The sequence below is a fragment of the Bos javanicus genome, chromosome 19 (genome assembly GCF_032452875.1).
Source record: "Bos javanicus breed banteng chromosome 19, ARS-OSU_banteng_1.0, whole genome shotgun sequence".
Lineage (NCBI taxonomy): Eukaryota > Metazoa > Chordata > Mammalia > Artiodactyla > Bovidae > Bos > Bos javanicus.
This window is the reverse complement of record NC_083886.1, coordinates 30,267,151-30,291,532: the sequence shown is the minus strand read 5'-3', so window position 1 is coordinate 30,291,532 and position 24,382 is coordinate 30,267,151. Positions and strand designations below refer to the sequence as shown.

Below are 24,382 nucleotides of genomic sequence, written 5' to 3'. Positions count from 1 at the left end.
ATTTATTTTTGGTGTTGCACTGATCAGAAGGCTAATATTCGGCCCTTTTATTAGTACAGAGGAAGGACTTGCTCACTGTTTCTTGGTTACAGTTGCTGCTTCACTGTTTCCAAGATGGGTTCTTAGTGACCGTAGTCAAGTAGGAGATGGAAAAGCCATAGTAGTCATTTTTCTCAGGAAATCGGGGCATTCTGGAATGTTGAGAGAATGTATCCATTATTATTTTATAAATGTCCAGAGTCAATAACACTGCTTAGTTACATTGGTTTAGGGGGGATTTATGATTTTTCTAGCTAATATCTGTTACCGGGGAACATTTTTTTATGGGCTTATTTGCTTTTTTTGCTAGCTATCCAGCTCTTTCTATTCAAAATTATCAACAAAAGTAGATTCACTGGGCCGTGGTTTTCCCACCCAGGGAAAACTAGTATATTCTGCCAAGTTCTCAAACTTTTGGGGCCTAAATGCAGGATTTAATATCCCTCTTGAAAGGAGAAGTGTCTATAAATCCATAAATCCAAAGCAGTAGTCCCATTCTTTAACCGGGACTGGGAAAACCATGGCCATGAGTTGTGCTGGAAAAGGTATGAGAGATTACCTGGGGGACATCTGAAGAAACAGATCCAAAACACTGAAGTAATTGGTCAAGACCATGGATACTGATCAAAACAGAACTAGTAGGCTTTTGGACCCCTAGTCTAGCACAGATCATAGATTAACACATTAGAATATAGTTATTTCTTTGTAATTTTGTTTAGAATTATTGAAGATCATGCAACGTATTTAGTGAGCTGATGGTAACAGTTTTTTTTTAGAGCAAATCTGTATAAAGTAGCACTTTACAACATATATTGTAGGTGCATTAATAGGTGTTAATAATATGAAAGAAGGCAACAAAACTTTTTTTTTTTCTTTTTTTCCTTTTTAACAGAGTATCTTAGGTATTAATGTCTAGGAAAAACCCTTGACCACTGTGACCAGCACTCAGAACTTAAGGATTCCCTGAGCCACAGTGTGCTGTAGAGAAGAACATTTCAGGGTTGGCCACTGGGAGGAAAATCGTTTTTACCAACAGTATTTCTCAGTGAATGATCTCACATGGTGGGTCTGGTTCAGTGTTTGTAAGTCCTCTGCAATGGTTCTGTCCAGGTCCTTTACTGGAAGGGTCAGTGAAGGCTGAGATCAGAGCAGGAGAGCGCTGGCTCAGGACTCTTCGGGGTAGGGTTGATTCAAGTCTGGAACAGTCCCCTCTGACTTGGAGAGCTCGGTTAATAATGTAATAGATCAAATGAGGTAATTCACCTACTCTTGGACCTTAACGAGTCGCCTGCAGAACACAGCTCGAAGGAGACCGAAGACAGAACCTCTTGGATGATCTTGTAACTCGAGAGAGACTACTTCTGGCCTCCTTTAAGAACGAGGGTGCAGAACCCGATCTTATCAGGTATGATGCTTTCCTTTACAGGGATTAAGCAGTGGGCGAAACTTACTTGCAGTGGTTACAGTTGTTTCCCGAAGGGCTTAATTTCTTTATCTGGTAAAATACATCCTGTCTGTTCATTTGTAGTGCTTGACTGTCATTTTCTGTTCAGCATGGTTTTCATTAAGTTTCTGCGTTTGAGTAAACCAGGCACATTCAGCTGAATCCCATTTTGGAAGATGGTTATTTGGATAGAATACAGACGAAGTCAGAAAATGTCTCTTCATTCCCTGGTTGAACTTTTGCTGTGTTAGCTGCCTTTTAAACTCTGGACGTCATGTTTTTATCTGTGTTGGAAAATGATGTGTTTTTTTTTTAAATTGACTTGTAGAAATGTGTCCTAAAGACTGTGTAGTCTATGGCTTACAGGACTAGAGGAGTTGGGGCCCTTGGTTTCTTCTCTGATCTTTGCCAGAGCATGATTCACACTTGACGGAGTTTGTCGGCTGCTCTGCACACGACTCCTGTGGAAGACTCCGAGGAGGGGTCCAGCTTTCCGGATTGAGGTTAATAAAGTATAAACTGTGATATCTTTAGAACTGGCCTCCCCAGCTGCCTCTAGAACCCCCTTCACCACATTAAGGGACCCAGCACAAATGAGATCAGGATGAAACCTGCCTCTCCCCTCCTTCCCCACGAGGGATGGGGTCTTCACAGTGGGGGCGGCAGCTTGTTCCTGGTTAGGAATAATATGGCTTCCCAAGGGCAATGGTTTGTTTTTTTATTTTAATGGGGTGGGGCGGGGCGTGGAGGGCGTGGTCCTAGAGTGGTCCCAGGTGACTCTGGTCTGCAGTCAGAGGCTGGAGAATCACTGCCAGAGGGTGACCGAAAGAGGATGGAGCAGCTTCTTGTCCATTCCAGTCTTCTCAGGAGCTTGGGATTTAAGGTTTCTAGAGAGGAAGTGATGAAATTCCAGGAAGCTAGAGGAAATCTTAGAGTTGTTTCTTTGACCTAAAGGCCTAAAGTCAGGGAAGGAGGAGTTGGGTGCTGGGCAGGGTTTGTAAATGGACGGGGAGGCCTCCAGTGAGCGGGGCTGATCCATCATGGTGCCTGAGCCTTCTTGGGCGGATGCAGGAGTAGAAGTTTGAGGATGAAAGCTCAACCCTCAAACATTCAGGGTTGGTGAAAAAGAACCCATGAGTGAGGAGGTCTTGCAAGGTGAGAAGAGAGTGCCGTCTGTGGGCATGGGCCTTTACCTTGAAGTTCAGAAACGAACTCAAAGTACCATGGCGAGGGAGGAAGTTTCCTGGGTGAGGAAGGGCCCGGTAGAGAGAGGTGATGGTGGGAGGAGAAGACATGGAAACCTTCCTCCTCTGTCGTGGAGGTGACTGTGTGGTGAGAGCCTTCCGTGTGTCAGGTTCTGCTTCTCTTCACTGTCATTTAATGATGTCGAGGGGCCAGTTTAGGCCTTAGGTCTTTGTGGGGTGGGGTGGGGGATGAATGGTTGATTTTTGGTTCCTCTCTCCCTTGTTGACGAAAATAATAAACAGTAATAAGAGTAGAAAAGTTTCATTTGAGCCAAACTGAGGATTAGCCCCCAAGCCAGCTTCCCAGGTTACTCTGAGAAACTGTCCAGAGATGCAGGGGTTTTTTTTTTAGCACAGTTTTATATCTTGCAAGAACAAAGAACACTAAACGAGTCAGGGGTACATTTCTTCAAGGTTAAAAATAAAAAATAAAAAGACCAGAACATACACAGGGAGTCAGCATGGCCTTGGCACCTGGGAAGGGAGTTGCTTATCCCATCGTTGGCATCCCAGGAAGAGGGGCATAGCATCTTTATTTTTAACATGGACATTCTTTACTTCAGGTCAGTGTGCCCTTTTCTGTAATAAATAGAGCAGATGTACAATGGGTGTTAGATCAGCCACAAGCAAGCTGTTTTAGCATAAAATTCAAGTTAACTCATCTTTTTCCTCCCCCATAAAAATCTGTGGGCCAGAATGACTTCCCTAAATCTCAGTATATAAGAATTTGTCACTTGTCACCTCCTCCTCTTTTTTCGGTTTTGGTCACTCCTCTTCTCTCCTGTGATAACCTTTCTTTGCTATTTAAAGCACTGTTCGCTCATGAGTCGGGTCATCTTCACCTGGGTGCCTCTTAGAAATGCAGGGTCTCAGACCCCACCTCTGCCCTCCTGAGTGGAATCTGTATTTTAACAAGATCCTCAATTTGGTTTGAATGCCCCTTCCAGCTCAAATACTGGTTTATATCACTTGTTCTTAATTATGGCACTCAGTCACCCACAAGGCTTATAAAATTTTTTTAAAGAAAAAAAAAGTGTCCAGACAATATACTTGCAGACTCTGAATGAGTGAGTAGTTTGGGGGGAGCTCTGGTCGGGGTGAGAACAGTTAGAAACCACTGAAACCATTTCTTTCCCTCATGGGGTCTGATGAGCACTGGTAGCTAGCAGCTGCTGCTTGTTTTCTCCCTGCCAGGCCCTGTGCCAAGCTATAGGTGCCTATGCTTAGGAGATCTTTATAACATCCCACCTTATAGAAGAGAAACTGAGGCTCAGAGGGGTCAAGGAACTTGCACTAGATCCTAAGGCTAATCCGTTTCAGAGTTTGATAGTACGTGTGTGGGTGAGTGAGTGCATGAATTCTAACACTTAACACTGGTTAAGGTCAGGTAGGTTGCTGGAAGCAGATTGTCTCAGATTTGAGGCCAGAGTTTCCAGTCTTTGATTTCACTCACCTGCCCATACCTGAGTGTTATTTTTGCCTTTTTCCCCTACCCGCTGAATCTCTGGGTCAGGAAGATCTCCTGGAGAAGGAAATGGCACCCCACTCCAGTATTCTTGCATGGAGAATTCCATGGACAGAGGAGCCTGGCAGATTACAGTCCATGGGGATTGCAGAGTTGGACACGACTGAGTGACCAACACCCCTGAATCCCCACTTCCTTCCCCAGCTTCCCATGCCTGAATAACTCTTTTGCTTGGATCTGTCCTTCTGAGGGTCTGAATTCAGTTGTAGAGGTGGCCAGTTTGGGTTCCTGGTTCAGCCTTGCTCTCCTGCCTCCTGGCTGTCCAATCATTTCTGAGACCTCATCAGGGACCTTTCAGCTCTGTCCCTGGAGACACCTCATTGTCCCCCCTGCTCTGATGTCCCCAGTGACTCACAGAGGTTTCTTCAGTCCTCCTGTAGGTCAGTTCCTAGTTCTGGGCTCCTCCAGCATCTTTGGTTGCTTCTCTAATCTCTGGATTCCTCCAGCATTTTTGATGGCTTCTGCCATTCTTGATATCAACGTGGGTTGCCTTGTCACCAGGGGGATAGGGAGGTGGGGGGCTCATGTCTTTCCTTTTGGTCACGACTCACAGACAGCGGAAAGCCTCACCCGAACTTGAAAGTGTTCTGGACCTACTCTCTCTGGCACTTTTGGTCATTTGTGCTAGACTGTCACCAAGCATGTACTGTTGGAGAACTGGCGGTGATCTGCTCATTGGGCGTTCAGAGCCCCGTAATAACTGGTGGCAACGTTGCAAGAGTTGACCCAGCCAGGACTCCCTGAGAACTGGTTGAGCCTCTCTGTCCTCCTGGGCTCTTCCATCTTCCTCTCCTGTTTCCTTAGTGTCCTCCTCCTCCCTCACCCCAGACCTTTGCACTCTGTCTTTCTCTTCCCCATCCTTCATTTCCTGGGGTCCTTCTCCCCTCCCTTTCCTCCCCTTTTCTCTTCCTCCTCATATGTGGCCTTATTAAGGAGAGGAGAGTATTGTCAAACTTCAGTTCAGATTAGCATTTCCCTTAAACAGACACGAATGTAACAATCCCATAATTGAATGTGTAGCTGTCATGTGACAGAATCTGAGTTTTTACCTTACGGATTACTGATCATTGTTCTCACGCAGTAAGCCTTGATGTGAGACTCAGGTCTAAATAAGCAATGGTTGACTAATTGAGGGTATTTGGAAACTTGTTAAAGAAGTCTCTGTGTAACAATGTCTCTTAGAAGATAAGCCCTAACTTTATAAAGAGGTGACACAGCTTCTGATTGAAAACCCAACTGCCCTTTCTATTCGAGAGCATCGCTAAGTCTCACAATTAGTTAAATCTTTGTAAAGAGAGAGGAAAAAAGAAAAATCATTGCATACTCCACTGCTCCCTGACCATCTCAAAGATTATGTGATTAACTAGGCTGTAGTGGGTGGCTAATTGGCTAAGCTTTAATCTTCACACCACCAACTATATGGAGGATTATAGGAAATAGGAAGTTATTTAGAAGTTGAGATGGTAGTTATGGATCAGGAGTGCTATATTAACAAGCAGATCAACTGCTAAAATCAAAGAATAGAAGATGATAATGAAATATTCACATTTTCTTAGAGTGTAAGCTTTACATTTAATTTCATATATTTACTTTTTCTTGGAGCTGCTTTTTTAAAAAAAGTATGATCCTTCAAATTTATATTTCATAGCACTATATTGGCAGCCAAGGAAGACAGAGGAAAAATTGACTTTAAATATTCCATTAAAAGTGTTCCCCCTCTACCATTTTAGATCATTGCATGTTTTCTTTCGATTTAAAACTTAGTTTATAAGAAGGATGATTTCTATTTGATAGTATTGAGATTTCCTAAAAACTATTAATTTATACTCTCTATTGCTTGAAGTTATGAACATATGACCAGCCTACTCTTCCAGAAGTAGGAAATGGCTGAGGAATAAACAACTGCATCATTACCTGCGAGACAATGGATAAGCCATAATTATTTATCTCTCTTACTTATGTCCCAGAAATACACTAACTTCCTAGGTCATCTGACATGTAAAGGATGTGCTGAAATCAGTAAAGATATGCTTTTCTCTGTATTTCGGTGAACCCAAGGATAGTTGAACCAGTTCAGTTCAGTCGCTCAGTCGTGTCCGACTCTTTGCGACCCCATGAATCGCAGCACGCCAGGCCTCCTTGTCCATCACCAACTCCCGCAGTTCACTCAGACTCACGTCCATCGAGTCTGTGATGCCATCCAGCCATCTCATCCTCTGTCATCCCCTTTTCCTCCTGCCCCCAATCCCTCCCAGCATCTGGGTCTTTTCCAATGAGTCAGCTCTTTGCATGAGGTGGCCAAAGTACTGGAGTTTCAGCTTTAGCATCATTCTTTCCAAAGAACACCCAGGGCTGATCTCCTTTAGAATGGACTGGTTGTATCTCCTTGCAGTCCAGGAGACTCTCAAGAGGCTTCTCCAACACCACAGTTCAAAAGCATCAATTCTTCGTTGCTCAGCTTTCTTCACAGTCCAACTCTCACATCCATACATGACCACTGGGAAAACCATAGCCTTGACTAGACGGACCTTTGATGGCAAAGTAATGTCTCTGCTTTTCAATATGCTATCTAGGTTGGTCATAACTTTTCTTCCAAGGAGTAAGCGTCTTTTAATTTCATGGCTGCAGTCACCATCTGCAGTGATTTTGGAGCCCCAAAAAATAAAGTCTGACACTGTTCCACTGTTTCCCCATCTATTTCCCATGAAGTGATGGGACCAGATCCCATGATCTTCGTTTTCTGAATGTTGAGCTTTAAGCCAACTTTTTCACTCTCCACTTTCACTTTCATCAAGAGGCTTTTTAGTTCCTGTTCACTTTCTGCCATAAGGGTGGTGTCATCTGCGTATCTGAAGTTATTGATATTTCTCCCAGCAATATTGATTCCAGCTTGTGCTTCATCCAGCCCAGCTTTTCTTATGATGTACTTTGCATATAAGTTAAATAAGCAGGGTGACAATATACAGCCTTGACGTACTCCTTTTCCTATTTGGAACCAGTCTGTTGCTCCATGTCCAGTTCTAACTGTTGCTTCCTGACCTGCATATAGGCTTCTCAAGAGGCAGGTCAGGTGGTCTGGCATTCCCATCTCTTTCAGAATTTTCCACAGTTTATTGTGATCCACACAGTCAAAGGCTTTGGCATAGTCAATAAAGCAGAAATAGATGTTTTTCTGGAACTCTCTTGCTTTTTTGATGATCCAGCGAATGTTGGCAATTTGATCTCTGGTTCCTCTGCCTTTTCTAAATCCAGCTTGAACATCTGGAAGTTCACGGTTCATGTATTGCTGAAGCCTGGCTTGGAGAATTTTGAGCATTACTTTACTAGCGTGTGAGATGAGTGCGCTTGTGTGGTAGTTTGAGCATTCTTTGGCATTGCCTTTCTTTGGGATTGGAATGAAAACTGACCTTTTCCAGTCCTGTGGCCACTGCTGAGTTTTCCAAATTTGCTGACATATTGAGTGCAGCACTTTCACAGCATCATCTTTCAGGATTTGAAATAGCTCATCTGGAATTCCATCACCTCCACTAGCTTTGTTTGTAGTGATGCTTTCTAAGGCCCACTTGACTTCACATTCCAGGATGTCTGGCTCTAGGTGAGTGATCATACCATCGTGATTATCTTGGTTGTGAAGATCTTTTTTGTACAGTATTTCTGTGTATTCTTGCCACCTCTTCTTAATGTCTTCTGCTTCTGTTAGGGCCCTACCATTTCTGTCCTTTATCGAGCCCATCTTTGCATGAAATGTTCCCTTGGTATCTCTAATTTTCTTGAAGAGATCTCTAGTCTTCCCCATTCTGTTGTTTTCCTCTATTTCTTTGCATTGATTGCTGAGGAAGGCTTTCTTATCTCTTCTTGCTATTCTTTGGAACTCTGCATTCAGATGCTTATATCTTTCCTTTTCTCCTTTGCTTTTCACTTCTCTTTGTTTCACAGCTATTTGTAAGGCCTCCCCAGACAGCCATTTTGCTTTTTTTGCATTTCTTATCTATGGGGATGGTCTTGATCCCTGTCTCCTGTACAATGTCATGAACCTCAGTCCATAGTTCATCAGGCACTCTGTCAGATCTAGTCCCTTAAATCTGTTTCTCACTTCCACTGTATAATCATAAGGGATTTGATTTAGGTCATACCTGAATGGTCTAGTGGTTTTCCCTACCTTCTTCAATTTAAGTCTGAATTTGGCAATAAGGAGCTCAGGATCTGAGCCACAGTCAGCTCCTGGTCTTGTTTTTGCTGACTGTATAGAGCTTCTCCATCTTTGGCTGCAAAGAATATAATCAATCTGATTTTGGTATTGACCATCTGGTGATATCCATGTGTAAAGTCTTCTCTTGTGTTGTTGGAAGAGGGTGTTTGCTAAGACCAGTGCGTTCTCTTGGCAAAACTCTATTAGTCTTTGCCCTGCTTCATTCCGTATTCCAAGGCCAAATTTGCCTGTTACTCCAGGTGTTTCTTAACTTCCTACTTTTGCATTCCAGTCCCCTATAATGAAAAGGACATCTTTTGGGGGTGTTAGTTCTAAAAGGTCTTGTAGGTCTTCAAAGAACCATTCAACTTCAGCTTCTTCAGCTTTACTGGTTGGGGCATAGACTTGGATTACTGTGATATTGAATGGTTTGCCTTGGAAATGAACAGAGATCATTCTGTCGTTTTTGAGGTTGCATCCAAGGACTGCATTTTGGCCTCTTTTGTTGACCATGATGGCTACTCCATTTCTTCTAAGGGATTCCTGCCTGCGGTAGTAGATATAATGGTCATCTGAGTTAAATTCACCCATTCCAGTCCATTTTAGTTCGCTGATTCCTAGAATGTTGACGTTCACTCTTGCCATCTCCTGTTTGACCACTTCCAATTTGCCTTGATTCATGGACCTAACATTCCAGGTTCTTATGTAATATTGCTCTTTACAGCATCGGACCTTGTGTCTATCACCAGTCACATCCACAACTGGGTATTGTTTTTGCTTTGGCTCCATCCCTTCATTCTTTCTGGAGTTATTTCTCCACTGATGTCCAGTAGCATATTGGGCACCTACTGACCTGGGGAGTTCCTCTTTCAGTATCCTGTCTTTCTGGCTTTTCATACTGTTCATGGGGTTCTCAAGGGAAGAATACTGAAGTGGTTTGCCATCCCTTCTCCAGTGGACCACATTCTGTCCAAGTTGAACCAAGGTGGTATTAAATGCAGTCAAGAATATTAAATATTTCCAGTAAGTTAATGAAAAAAAACTTAGAGTAAGAAAGTGTGGTAAATAGAAAAATTTTGAGTGCCTTCAACGTGCCAAGCACTGGTAAAGGGAGTGTGGTGGCATAAAGCTCCAAACAACAAAAAATATCTCGTTTTTGCCTTTGAGCTCTCTACAGTTCAGTGAGAGAAACAGACGTGAATTAAAGAGTCATTCAAATAAGTAAAATAAGTTCAGAAAAATATATTGTGCTTTGAGGGAGTATTAGTGGGGAAATGATTTAGGTAGGAAAGTCATGTGGTTTAATATTTATTTTGCAAATGCATATTTTGTTTCTCCATCTAAATTTTAAATACGTTGGGGATGGGGACTGAAATCTTGTACAATGCTTAATAGATCCTTGCTCACTTAATGAAAGTCTTTGTGTTTGCTGTATCTTTTATAGATACTTAGCAGATTTGGGTATATAGTAGGCACTCAGCAAATTTCTGTTGATTGAAAGTTTGACTGAGTCCGAATAGAATAGCATGGGTTCTGTAACTAAAAAAATCTGGGACCCTCACAGGATTACCAGATGAAAAAGTTTTTTTTGCCTGCCTCATAAAATCTGGTGGTTCTCTGGGACTGCTCCCTTCAAATGGTGATGCAGGTTTTCCCATCTTACAGCTGTGCTGTTTTCACAGAGGACCTCCATTTTCACTGTGAGAGGAGAAGAGAGAAGGTATAGAGGGCTCACACCCCTCTTATATGCTGCCCCCTATGTGTCATCCCATTGGCAATAACCAGTCACATGGTTCTGATCTGCCTGCAAGGGAGGCTGGGAAATGTAGTCTTGTCTAGACTCACAAGAAAATGAAATGGGACTTGCGGCAACACATTGCTTGTCTCTACCTCACTGATTATCTTGGGTGGTTTTCTGAAGAGATAAATAACTTTGGGACATAGTCTGCCTACTTAATTAGCAGAGATTAGAGTCAGAAATTAATAAAGGCACATGAGCGGGCTGAGAGGGGACCCTGGTAGGGTGTGTTCTCCTTTTGTACAGTCATACTTGTTCTAAAAGGGTTCACTTGGGCAGGGGTACAAACACAGGACAGAGAAATTAAACTCCAATGTGTATGTGCAACGAAACTAGAAGAGGAGGTCATGTCTGCAGCAGTCAGAGGAGGAGGCCCAAGTAAAGCACCTGAAGGGTCTGGAGAAGATGGTGCTTGTGGTTCTTACCTTCAGCCAAAGGGGCGCCTGGTTTCGCTCAGGCACTGATATCCCAATTACGATGCCCTCAGCCATGAGGGGAGAAGGTAATGGAAACCCACTCCAGTACTCTTGCCTGGAAAATCCCGTGGGGGGAGGAGCCTGGTAGGCTACAGTCCATGGGGTTGCAAAGAGTTGGAAACGACTGAGCGACTTCACTTTCACTTTTCACTTTCATGCCTTGGAGAAGAAAATGGCAACCCATTCCAGTGTTCTTGCCTGGAGAATCCCAGGGATGGGGGAGCCTGGTGGGCTGCCGTCTCTGGGGTTGCACAGAGTCGGACACAACTGAAGCGACTTAGCAGCAGCAGCAGCCATGAGGAACTGATGATTCTACTCAAAACCGCTTACATAAGGAAAAGTAGCTCCGTATAGTAAGTTCCAAGTTAGAGAATTGAGGGAGGTGGTTAATTCTACAGCCAGTGGTGATCCAGAGTCTGCTGTGTCTTTGTTGTGTCTTTATCTTCAGACTGACTCTTCTCGTGGTTGAGGATGCTTGTAGTAAGTTCCCAGACAGATGGGAGTGGGAGGAGAGGTTCAAGAGGGAGGAGACATACGTATACCTGTGACTGATTCATATTGATATATGGCAGAAACCAACACAGTATTATAAAGCAGTTATCCTCCATTTAAAAATAATTTTTAAAAAAAGCTCCCAGACTTCAAACAGCCATAGGAGAGGAAGGAGGGTGTATCTTGCTTAAGTCATATATTCATGTAGCTGAGATGTTTTAAAAGCACTTAACAGTGTTCAGTGAGAAGCCTCCCTTCCTCTGTGTCCCACCCGCAAGATAAATATCAGCGTTAATAATCTTTGGTCTGTCTTTCCAGGGTTCTCTTAAGTATATGCCAACCGATAAGAATATATTTTCTTATTTCCCCCCATCTTTTACACAAATGGTCGTATACTGCGCAAATTACCCTACAATGTTCTTTTATCATCTAAATATACTGGAGATCTTCCGAAACCAACACGAAGTCTTGTCATTGATTTTTGTAGCCTTATAGTATTTCATTGTATGTGCTACATAATTTATTGAATTAGTCTCCTATTAATATGTGTGTTGTTTCCACTCTATTACATTGTGTATGTATGTATGTACTTAATACCTGTACTTTTTTTTCTGTTACATAAATGCAATGGTAAATATCCTTATACATAAAGGGTTTCATCGTGTGAAAGCCTTAATCTCTAGTTAAGTTCTTAGAAGGTCAGAGGGTATTTACATTGATAATTTTTATATGTCTTGGAGCTTTTTTTTTTTTTTTTTTTTACAGACTTCATTTTTTAAACTTATACTTATTTTTGGCTGTGCTGGGTCTTCATTACCATGAAGGCTTTCACGAGTTGCAGGGAGTGGGGGTACTGGCTAGATGCAGCGTGTGGGCTTCTTCTTACAGTGCTTTCTCCTGGTGCAGGGCATGGGCTCAGTAGCTGTGGTGCACAGGCCTACTTGCCCTGCAGCATGTGAGATCTTCCCAGACCAAGGACTGAACCTGTGTCCTCTGCTTTGGCAGGTGGATTCTTAACCATGGTACCAGGGAAGTCCTAATGTGAAACTTGCGAAGTAGAATGTTTCAGTAGCACTCTTTTTATGTTAAAATTGTCTCAAGCTTGACAGTGTAGTCCTTTGAGATTTTTCAGGTAGGTGTGTACTTGTAAGACTGATTATCACTTGAAGGCATCTCTGTAGTCACTTAGTCCAATTATTTTTTTTTTTCTCCGTGGGTTAGGAAAGGAAAACCCCTGTTAGCCAAATAGATAATCCTTCATTACCATTAGCATTGATTTGGATGGTTGATCAAGGGAGTCAACCCAGAGACCCTGAGATCTAAGTAAATCTTAAGACGTTGCAGCCCCGTGTTGCTCAAGTCAGTGAAGGTGCCCAGTTACTACCGTGTGGATGTGGTACAGTGTAGTCTGCCCACAAGCTGGCAGCAGCAACCTGGTAGTTCCTCTCCTCGGAAAGTCTTGAAAGCCAGACAGCAAAGAAATACCAAGTGAAAACAAATTTAAAATGCTATTTATAAATAGTATTTTAAAAGGCCACAGAAGAGTAAGTCAAATGAAAGAAGTATGAAATCTCTACACTCAAAACATTAGGAAAATGAAGGAAAACCATATTCAACATATTGCTGACTTTCCCTTTTTCTGTTTCTAAACATACTTTCAAGACTGCGTTGTGTTATAAGGCAAGGAGCTGCTTATAACACATGGTAATCATTGGATTGCTTTTCATTTTGTAGTTGAACTTCAATTTCTCACCAGCAGATGGCGCTCAGCCACCAAACATTTGACAGAGCAGCTCATTCCTCTTACACTTAGAATTCTTAGGTTTTATGTGTTATCCCTTCCTGTCCTCCTCCTGCTTTTCAGGTACCATGATATTCACACTTAAGACAAAAGAATTGTTCCCTTTGGTTTTATTTGCTTGATTTTAAATTGCCTGGATGACTCAAGAATTTCTCATTTCAAATTGAGAAAAGAGGCCAAAATGATTTCTGATGGCCTTTTCGACCCTCCATTTGTGTTCTTCTATAAACTCTTTGTTGCTCAGTTATGTCCAACCCTTTGCAACTCTGTGAACTGTAACCCACCAGGCTCCTCTGTCCCTGGAATTCTCCAGGCAAGAATACTGGAGCGGGTTGCCATTCCCTTCTCCAGGGAATCTTTGCGACCCAGGGATGGAACTCGCATCTCCTGCATTGCAGGTGGATTTTTTTTTTTTTTACTGTCTGAGCCACCAAGTTAGCCAACTGTTTTATTAAATTTTAAATTATAATATTAAAGCTTCTTATTGGTATACTTGGCCAACAGTGAATAGGGGAAAACAGAGTGGTTTAAAAGTAGCAAATTGTTTGATTGCAGTAGATCTTCAGGTTCTGCGGTGAGACTTTCCTTGGATGATGTGTAAGCTATTTTTTCTTGAGTTCTTATTGTTCTGAACTAATACTAATTAGTTTAAACTAATTGAATAAAGATTATTCAATTTAACCAAAAAGAAAAATGAGTATTTACTTTTCAGAAGTCATAGTGTTAGGCATTTCTTCTCCCTGGAATGCCAGCTCTCTGAGGTCAGGTGTCTCTTTCTCTGCCAAGCCCCTAGATTCATGCTGGCACATAGAAGGGCCTCAGTATTTGTGTGGGGGAGGAATGGATGGATGGATGAATAGGTAGATGATACAGAAAGAACTGGACAGAATACCAGACCTAAAGAAGTAAGCTGTCTGGGAAATAGGGGCTACAAGTAGCTTGTGGACTTTCTTCTGATCACTTAGCATTGCAGTAACAGGGTGATATTTGATTATCTTAATCATCAGCCTGCTAGTTTCCACCAGCATGGGGTCTGTGTACTTATGGTCAGCATGTAGTCACCATCTTCCACTTGGGTGGGGTGTCTTGGTTTCTGCTGAAGAGCTCATAGGTATGTGTCAGATTGTAGTTCTGTGTATCCCTTGAGGAGGAACTAGGACTCTGTTTAATTGCTGAGCTGTCGTTTAAGCTGGGCTTCCCCAGTGGTAAAGAATCTGCCAGGAAGACCCCCTGGAGAAGAAAATGGCAACCCACGGCAGTATTCTTGCCTGGGAAACCCCATGGACAGAGGAGCCTGGCGGGCTAAGTCAAACCCAACTTAGCCACTAAACAGCAACAGCAGCCATGGATTCACAGCTCATGATTGTGACGGGACAGTTTTACTTTGGGGTTGTTATTGGGAGTTACGTTGCAATTTGAGAAAATCCCAAAAGGAAATGAAACATATCTCCAAGTTGTGTCGATTCTCCAAGTCACCCAGTTTGGAAATCTTGATCCTCTGTAGTCATTCTACTCAGCAGCACTTGTGGAGCTTTCCTTGGAATGACTGGGTGAATTGTCCCATCCCCGCTGTCCCATTCTGCCACTCCCCTCATCCTGACTGCCATCCCCTTCTGCCTACATTGCCCTAGCCTTCTGGTCTACCTCCCTGACTGTGGCCCTTCCTCCGTGTAAGCCATCCTGGGTATTGCTGCCAGATTTTTGCCTCCAAAGAATTTATGCCAGAGAAACTATTTCTGATTGAAATTTGAGCCTCTGTACATCTTTATATTCACGGAAAGAAACTAACTGAAAAAGCTTTGAGGAAGGAATTGCCTTTTCATACCACAGTAGCATTTTCACACCTACAGGCAAGTCTAGTTACAAAGCTCTGCAGGTTCAATTCAGCTCGCTGACACCCTAGAAATACCATCTCTGGTCCTGACTGCAAACCTCTCTGTGGTCTGTGAATACTCAAACACTGTTTTTTTCCAGACAAAACAAACATTTTATGTAGTTACTTTGATATCTTTTGGAAATGCTAGGAGAAGGTGCTTCTTGAAATTCACTGGTTTTTCAATGCTCCATTTGGTTGATAAGAACATCCTCCTTGTGAACTCTGACGAGCTTCAGCAACATGTGTCAGCAGAAAAATGTGGATCATCTGCACCTCCCGCATATTAACTTAATAAGATGCATCGTTCACTTTTGGGGAAAAAAATGAAATATTTTTATAGTGTCAGAAGGGACTATGAAACCTTTTGGTAAAATCTTTTTTAAGACAGATATCTAATGTATTTAGTAATGTGGCATTTATTTGACATGTTCCATTTATTAAATAAGCTCCATCTTGAAAGACTATAGAATAAAAATGATGGATTTATTTTTAAAAAACATTTCAGTCCTAATCGGGGGAGCATGGTAGTTAGCATTTCCTTTCTTTTTTAAAAAAATATTTATTTATTTGGCTGTGCCCGCTCTTAGCTGTGTCATGTGGGATCTAGTTCCCTGCCCAGGGATCTAACCTGGGCCTCCTGCACGGGAAGGGTGGAGTCTCAGCCCCTGGACCACTGGGGAAGTCCCAGCATTTTCTTTCTATAACTTACTTTTCAAAGGAGAAACACTCCTTCATTGTCCTTCCAAGAAGGAGTTTGAGCTACAAGGTGTCTTAGTGACAGAATTCCCTTTCAAGTTAAAATTCCCTCCATCTGCTTGAACAGCATCTGTTTCTGCTGCTAAACTCTTGAAGGCAGGTAGCAGTTGTTTCCTTTTGCTTTCTTCTTCTTCTTTTTTTTTTTTATTCTCTCAAGATAAATGTTAAATACCCCTCTCTTTTTGTCTCCATTGCTTAAAGAGCTCAGTGGGTTTCCTAGTTCTGTTTCACAAACAGATTCTGAATGCTTCTTCTCCAGCATACTCAGAGGAACTGTCTTTCTGGTCCTGGGGATAGAAACATGACGGTCATGTGGCCTCTTTCCTTCCAGAGTTTATAATTTAGGAAGGGAGACAGATGAGTAAATAACTAACTACAATCCTGCTTGATAAATGCCACGTCGGAGGTTTTGCATGAGGTGCCATGGGAGCACCCTGGAGTGATTGATTCAAGGGAAGAGGGGGGTGAGGATGGGAATCAGGAAAGACTAAACAGCAGAAGTGACATTTGAGTTGAGCCTTAGGGGATGAATAGAATTTTGCCAGATGGACAAAGGGGTGGGGGCGGGGACCCTCCAGACTCATACAAAAACATGAGAGTGTGGAAGTTTGTGCCTTTGTCTGGAGACCTGGTGAGCAGTCCATAGGTGTGGAAGGGGGTTTGGGGAGGTGACATAGCCGATATATCACTGGGGCCATATTGTAAAGCTTAAACTTAACCTGTAGCTTCTAGGAAGCAGTGATAGTTTTAAAACAGGCGAGATCTTGGGACTTCTCTTGGCGGTCCAGTGGTTAAGACTGCACACTTCCAATGCAGGGGGCACTGGTTTGATCCTTGCTTGGGGAACTAAGATCCCACATGCTAAGTGGTGCAGCCAAAAATAAAAAATAGGAGAAATCTGTTTTAGAAAGATCGTTGTGGCAGCAGAGTGTAAGATGATTTGAATGGGGGTGACTGGGAGCAAGGGGGCCAGTCAGAGGCCATGAGCATCTTCTACGGGAGAGATGCTTTTCTGAGCTGAGGCAGCAGCAGCATGGATGGACACAGGGCGTGGACTTGAGGGCCACCTCCTGCAGAGGCCTTGGGCGTTGATGAAACGTGGCCAGGGGTGGGAAGAAAGGAAAAACGGTCCAGATGACTCGGGAATGCAGCGATGCTGCTGAGTAGAGAGCATGGAAGAAGAAACTGCTTATAGGTGAAAGGAGTGGATTTGACTTTGGGTGTGTTGAGTTTGGAGTGGAGTTCTCAGCTGGAGATTCCTAAAGGAAAAGCCGTAAATGCAGAGAGAGCGAGCTGGTAGGGAGATGTTTTGGGTACGGAGAAATTTGAAAGGATGAACAGTTGAGGGACCTGCCTTGCCTGGATTTTGATATGTGGGTTTTTTTTTTTTTTCTTTTTGCTTTGAACTATTTATGTGCCATTCCTTCCCTACCCCCAGATTCTGATTGTGTCCTGCTAGGGCAGGGGGCCCCCAGGTAAGAATCCATCACCATGATGAATGGAGAGAACCATGACTTATTGCATTTGTGTTGGCGTAGAAACATGGTCTAAGCACTATTAGTGTCTGTCCTTACAGCCCGAAACCACAGGAACAGATAACACAGCCCAGAGAGAGACAATATAGCCAGAAGCTGCTCCTGCTAAGTCACTTCAGTCATGTCCAACTCTGTGCGACCCCATAGACAGCAGCTCACCAGGCTCCCCTGTCCCTGGGATTCTCCAGGCAAGAACACTGGAGTGGGTTGCCATTTCCTTCTCCAATGCGGGAAAGTGAAGTCGCTCAGTCGTGTCCGACTCTTTGCGACCCCATGGACTGCAACCCACCAGGCTCCTCCGTCCATGGGATTTTCCAGGCAAGAGTACTGGAGTGGGGTGCCATTGCCTTCTCCACAGCCAGAAGAGAAGATCTAAATAGAATCCCTGAGGCACACCACTATTTAAAGGGCAGATGGAAGGAGAGGTACCTGCAAGTTAGAGGACATGCTGTGGGAGAGAGGGGTGTGAAAGGAGCCAAGGGAAGAGGGCTTTCTTGGGTAAGGGAAGAAGGTCAGCAGTGACCAGTGGCCAGTGAGGCCTGGAGGACGAATGAAGTGAAAACGGAGAGGCTTTGTCAGCAAGGACGTTACGGGTGAGAAGAGTCTTAGCAGAGCCCCGGAGGTGGAGGCGGATCCTGGGCTGAAGAGTGAATCCTGAGGGTCAGGAAGCAGAGCTGATGAGCACTGGCCATTCTTGAAGGAAGTCTGGCTGTGAACAGGAAAGAAGGCCTGAGGATTTATAGGATGAGGAACAGCCAGTGGAAAGCTGAGATCACAAGATTGTGGAAGTGTGAGGCTGGAAGACATAGAGGCTCACTCTGGCTGCCTACCTTGGAAGCAAGTCTACTAGACCCAGGCCCCCCTTCCTCCGTATCTCACCCCCTCCCCACTTTTATCCTGGGCATGTCAATGGCACATGTTTTCTGCTGAGAAATCATTTATTCATGTTGTTATCCTTTCCTGGGGTGTGTTTCCATGTCTTCCTCATAAAACTCAACCTTACCTGTTTGGGGTCTCCTTGCCCATCATGAAACCTTCGCTGAGATGGTAGAAAGAAAGGGCTTTGGATTTGGAGTCAGAAGATGTGGTTGAACTTTAGCTCTGCCATGAAGCATGTGGCCTTCAGGAAGTGACTTGATGTCTCTCTACCTTGATTTTTCTTGTCAGTAATACCTGCTCTGACTTACACACAGGCTTGTTCAACGAGTCGAATGAGATCATGTTTGTGAAATGCCATTGAAATGACAGCACACAGAGCCACTGTGTTAGGTTACACTTGCCTAGCTTCTCTTCTTACTGATTTCATTCATTCAGTTGTGGGTTTTGCTGAATAAATTAACTCATTCAACTTTTTTTTTTTTTTTTGGTTTGTTTTTCCCTAGTGTCTATTCTGCCAGGCACTGAGGATATAGTGATGAATAAGACAGTCGCTACCCTCTGGAGCTTACAGTGTGGAGTGGGAGACAGGAAAATAAGTGTGTAGCATACAATTGCTGGCTGTTTCAGTGCTGTAAAGAGAAACGAGGCAGGCCGAGGAGGAGGAGAGCCCAGAAGTTACAGGGAGGGGTACTGTTTTAGAGGGAGCAGTTGGGGCAGCTTCTCTGAGGACATGACATTGGAGCAGAGTAGAATGAGCAGGGAACAGGGCCACGTGACCATCACGGGTGACCAGAGCCTTAGCCATGGGGCAGGGGAGGTAGCAGGTGCAAAAGCCCTGAGGTAGGAGTGTGCTCAGTGTGTTCTAGAAACAACAAAGAAGTGAACGTCATGGGTTAAAGATGTTGCATTTTACGCTAAGGGTGATGGGAAGGCACCGAGAGGCTGTGGCAGAAGAAACATTATCTGTACGGTGGTGGCTCTGGCAGCTGGTGGGGAGTAGATTGTGGAGGGTGGGAGCAGAAGCAGGAGGCAGGAGTGCCAGGGGCAGAAGCAGGGGAGCAGAGGAGAAGCGGGTGGATTTTAGGTATGTTTTGAAGGATTTGCTAATGGACTCAATGCTGTGAGGCACCAGAGAGTCAAAGTTGATTCGAGGGTTTGGGCCTGAGCCGATGATTCTGTGGTCGTCTTGAACTGAAATTGGGAAGAATGGGGCAGAGGAGAATGGGCTTCGTGGGGAATTTGTCTTTTTTTCTCTGTTCTTTGTGGAATTTAGCTATAATGAGAAAAACTTCCATTAAAACTGAAAGACTTCCATTAAAACTGAAAGGATCTTAAAGGTCTTCGAATTCAGTGATTTCCAAAGATATAAAGACGTCTTCTGCAGGATTATGAAGAATACCTGCCTCCGCCTCCAACGTGAGTCTTTCCCGCTCACCTGCCAACCCACCGTTAATGAGGGTGGCGTGCCTCTCCAGAGTGGGGCTGGGGCGGGGGCTGAAAACCACTGACCCACTTGGTTTCCTTGTCTTGTGGCTGAGAAAACCAGGCTGAAGAGGTTATTGGCATTGCCCAGGGATGCAGGGCTGGCTGTTCTCTTATTTCATTTAAGAGTTCCTTCACGTGTGGTCAGTTTCTCTTTTCCATTTGATTGTAAACTCCTTAAACTCTAAGATTTATATCTTAAGATTTTTCATAGACTTTCTTTCTTACCCAGAACAGTACTAATAGGCATCTATCCTAAATGTTAGGTTTTAGCACCTGATAATGAAAAGAAAATCAAGTCTCCTGCCCACAGCGGCACCTGCGATTTTACCTGCTCTTGTTAGTAAAGTCACATCCATCCTTGTTGAATTTCCCAACAGATTTAAGGCATCAGCAAAGTACAGACACACAAGGGAGAGGGCAAAGGGGAGGGGAAGAGGGAGAAAGTGATCGTTCAGCCTCGAAAAACTGAACCAAAAGTTTGGAATCAGCTCAGAAAGAAGGCATTAGGGACTAATTACCACTTAGGGAAACTGTAGTTTACTGCTGCTTTTATATTGAACTATGTGAAAGTGAGATCAAAACAGTTCTTCCAGCGTTTAGGACTTCTGCAGGACTGAATTTAGCCCTGGGAAATCTTTCTTGTATGTCTGGTGGTTGATGTGTGTTTGATATTAATATTAAATTGTGCCCGTGTTGTACTTTTATTCTCCAGTAGGTTTAAAAAATTTTTTTCTAGAACCTAATTTTATTTATTTGTTTTTGGTTGTGCTGGGTCATCGTTGCGTCAAGAGCTTTCTCGAGTTGCAGAGAGTGGGGGCGACCACTCTCTAGTTCCAGCGTGTGGGCTTCTCAACTGCAGTGGCTGCTTTTGTTGTGGAGCACCGGCTCTAGGGTGCTCGGGCTTTAGGAGTCGCAGCTCTAGGCTCTCTTAGAGCACAGGCTCAGTGCTTGTAGCGTCCAGGCTTAGTTGCCCCCTCAGGTCTGTGGGATCTTCCCGGGTCAGGAATCAAACCCGTGTCTCCTGCTGTAGCAGGCAGATTCTTTACCACTGAGCCACCAAGGAAGCCCCTCTGATTTTAAAAGTATATTAAAAGTATTTTAATAGTATATTTTAACTACTGAAGGCTCTGATTCAAATTTTCTGTCTTTTGAGAGTACAAAGACAATTTTCTTATATTTTTCCCCCATAAGAATTTTTAAAATTATGCTCTATGTGTGGCAAGGGCTACAGCGGGGACATTCCAGCATTGACTTTCGAGGAGTCTGCTGACCACTCGGGTGCAGCATGCTAACTGAAAGGAAGAGCGTGCTGATAAATGCACTTTCAAGTTCACTTTATTCACCTCTGACCCACCATCCTGGTTTTTGGCACTCGTGTTTGCAACAGTTCATACATAATATCCCAGGGGCCATGTGGGTTACGAGAGGGAGTCAAGATTAAGACGGATAATTCAGAATTTGTGTTATAAATGCTCGGTTGTATTCATTGAATTGGTTTTGAAACCTACATGTGTTTCTCTCTGTGAGTAGCCAGATTCCCTCTAATAAGGAATTCAGTGGTCATTTTTTATGCTATCAGCCGTCACAGCAACATTATATCTTCTTGAGAAATAATATTTGTGCCTTTGGTGCCACCTAGCCCGTGAGACAAACTTTGTCTCAATGGAAAGGACACTTCCATTTGGCCTTGAGTTTCTGAAATTTAAGACCCTCACTTATGATTATTGACTCAAATATATCATGGAGGATTAGTAAGAGTATTAAGTGTCGCCACAGTCTCCTTCACAAGCTGTAATTCTCCTGGGGACCAGGCTCGGGCCTTATTCATCCTCGTATCTCTTCCAGCCCTGAACACAGTTGCTGGCATAAACCAAGGATGCAATAAATTGCGGTCGAAATGAATTTTCAAAGCATGCGAGGCTGGCCCCCTCTGCCCCTGTGGGAGCGATTTGCGGCCGAGCTGGATTTTTTGAGCTATGTAACGCATTCAATCTTGTTCTTAGGTCCAGCCTGATGACTGGAGGGGCCAAGCAAGGAGCACCCAACCCTTGGCTCTTGGAGGAGCCGGAGGAGACCAGAGGCTTGGGTTTTGATGAAATCCGGCAACAGCAGCAGAAAATTATCCAAGGTACTAAATACCCAAAGGGTGTGGGCTCAGAAACCTGGTCGGGTTTTTTTACCTTAGCCTCAGATGTTCCCAATACCCATTGAAAATCGGAGGGAAAACGGTTGGTCTTTGAGAGTTCTTGGCGGTTCTGTGCCTCAGGGTACCTGGGGATTAGACAGATGCTGTCATCCATCCAGGTAGCTGGTGGAAGTAGGGATTCTCTCCTGGGAGAGGGACAGAGTGCAGCTCAGGGTCTGGTTATCCCAGGTGACTCGAGGCATGGGCCTCTTCCTCCTCTCCATGATTAGGACTCATTCTCCAAAGAAAAGGCTCCTTTTTTTTTTTTTTTTTTGGTATAAAAGTTAGTTTGGCTTTTACCTTCAGGTTCATCTTACCCAGCTGGCTTTTAAACCTGTTAATTTCAGAAGTAATGCATGATTGTTATACAATGTTCAAACAATATAGGGATATATAAAATGAAAAGCTTTTTCTGTATTGTTCCTCTGATCTCAAACTGTAAACAGATTAACAATATATATTTCCTCAGGCTTTTTTTTGTACATACATGCATGTATACTGTATATTCAATATAAGCACATGTATGTTTTGCATAAGTGAGATCATAATATAGATATTTCTACAGCTTTTTTTTACTTAATATGTGTGATAGACATTTTTTGATGTCAGCGTTGCAGATGTTACTCCTGCTAATTCTCCTGATTGAAACACAGCTTTATGTAGGTCTAGTTGACATCATAAATAGCACATATATGAAGTGTATGATTCATTAAGCTTTGACATATACATACACCTTTGAAACCATCTCTACAATCCAGATAATAAGCATAATCATTACTCCTGATAGTTTTCTTCATTTCTGTTGGTAATTCTTACTGTTGTCCTCCCCACATACCCAGACAGCTGCTGATCTGCTTTGTGTTGCTATAAAATCATTTCTGTTTTCTCTAATTCTGTATAAATGGACTCATACAATATGAGCTCTTTGCGAGTTCAGGGGTGGGGTGGTCTGGCTTCTTTATCTCAGGGTAATTATCTTAATATTCATCCACATTGTTCCATGGGTCAGTATTTTGTTCTCTTACATCACAGAGTAGTAATCCCTTGTATAAATTAACAACAGTCTGCATGTACATTTACATGTTGACGTATGTTTTGCTCTGCATGTGTGGGGAAAGGGCTATATGGAAACTCTTTGTACCCTCCTCTCAATTTTGCTGTGTATTTAAAACTGCTGTAAAAAACAAGTCTCTTAAAAAAAAAAAAGGTAAAACCTTTTTATCCACAGATGGCATTGACCATTTGTATAGAAAATCCTACAGAGTCTACCGCAAAACTATTAATTAGTGAGTTTAGCAAGGTTGTGTGATCCAAGATCAGTATACAAAAATCATTTGTATTTTTATATACTAGCCACAGCCAAGAGTAGGAATGTATAAATGCTGTTAATAAGAGACCAAAAAAACATGAACTACTTAGGGATAAATCTGGTGTTGAGTTTAACTCTTTGCCAGATCTGTCCATTTCTGAGAGGAGGCTAGAAGTCTCCAACTATGATAGTAGATTCAGTCACTCAGTTGTGTCCAACTCTTTGCGACCCCATGGACTGCAGCATGCCAGGCTTCCCTGTCCATCACCAACTCCCGGAGCTGGCTCAGACTCATGTCCATTGAGTCGGTGATTCCATCCAGCCATCTCATCCTCTGTCACCCCTGTCTCCTCCTGCCCTCAATCTTTCCCAGCGTCAGAGTCTTTTCCAGTGAGTCAGCTCTTTGCATCAGGTGGCCAGATTATTGGAATTTCAGCATCAGTTCTTACAATGAATATTCAGAACTGATTTCCTTTAGGATTGACTGGTTTGATTTCCTTGCTGTCCAAGGGTCTCTCAAGAGTCTTCTCCAACACCAGTTCAAAAGCATCAATTCTTCAGCACTCAGCTTTCTTTATGGCCCAACTCTCACATCCATATATGACTACTGGAAAAACCATAGCTTTGACTAGATGGACCTTTGTTGGCAAAGTAATGTCTCTGCTTTTTAATATGCTGTCTAGGTTGGTTGTAGCTTTTCTTTCAAGGAGCAAGCATCTTTTAATTTCATGGCTGCAGTCACCATCGGCAGTGATTTTGGAGCCCAAGAAAATAAAGTCTGTTGCTGTTTCCATTGTTTCCCCATCTATTTGTCAGGAAGCGATGGGACCAGATGCCATGATCTTAGTTTTTTGAATGTTGAGTTTTCAGCCAGCTTTTTCACTGGCTTTATCTGTTTCTCCTTGCATTTTAACAGGTTTTTTTTTTTTTTTTTTGCTTCATGTAGTGTGATGCTCGGTGTTAGGTGCGTACACATTAAGGATTGCTGTGTTGTCTTGGAGAATTGACCCCCTTATTATGTAATACCCTTTTTTACCCTTGATTACTTGCTTTGAAGTCTACTCTATCTGAAATTAATGTAGCAACTCCTGGTTTCTTTTGATGACTATTATTGTGGTTTATCTTTCTCCATTCATTTGCTTTTAATCCATATTTAAAGTGAGGTTTCTTTATATTTAAAGTGAGGTTCTTTGAGGCCACATGTAGTTGAATTTTTGATCTACCTTGTCTTTGTCTTTTAATTGCTGTAGCTTTATGTCTTTATTTCAATCGGGATGCCTTTTATTTTTCTTTCTTGCCTTATTACACTTGCTACCACCTCCAGTACAGTGTAGGAATGATAAGAGCAG

General features: G+C 43.1%; 1 protein-coding gene across 10 annotated transcripts in view; it reads left to right on the top strand.

The window, feature by feature from the left end:
• STX8 (syntaxin 8) overlaps positions 1-24,382 on the top strand; it is a 206,833-nt gene that overhangs the window by 26,745 nt on the left and 155,706 nt on the right. For 5 of the 10 annotated variants that reach the window (XM_061391045.1, XM_061391048.1, XM_061391047.1 and 2 more), the window contains exons 4-5: positions 1,334-1,444; positions 21,543-21,667. In XM_061391045.1, the coding sequence (XP_061247029.1) occupies positions 1,334-1,444; positions 21,543-21,667 (236 nt within the window). The remainder of the gene's footprint in view (positions 1-1,333; positions 1,445-21,542; positions 21,668-24,382) is intronic. The other 5 variants (XM_061391050.1, XM_061391051.1, XM_061391054.1 and 2 more) reach the window with 1 other exon arrangement.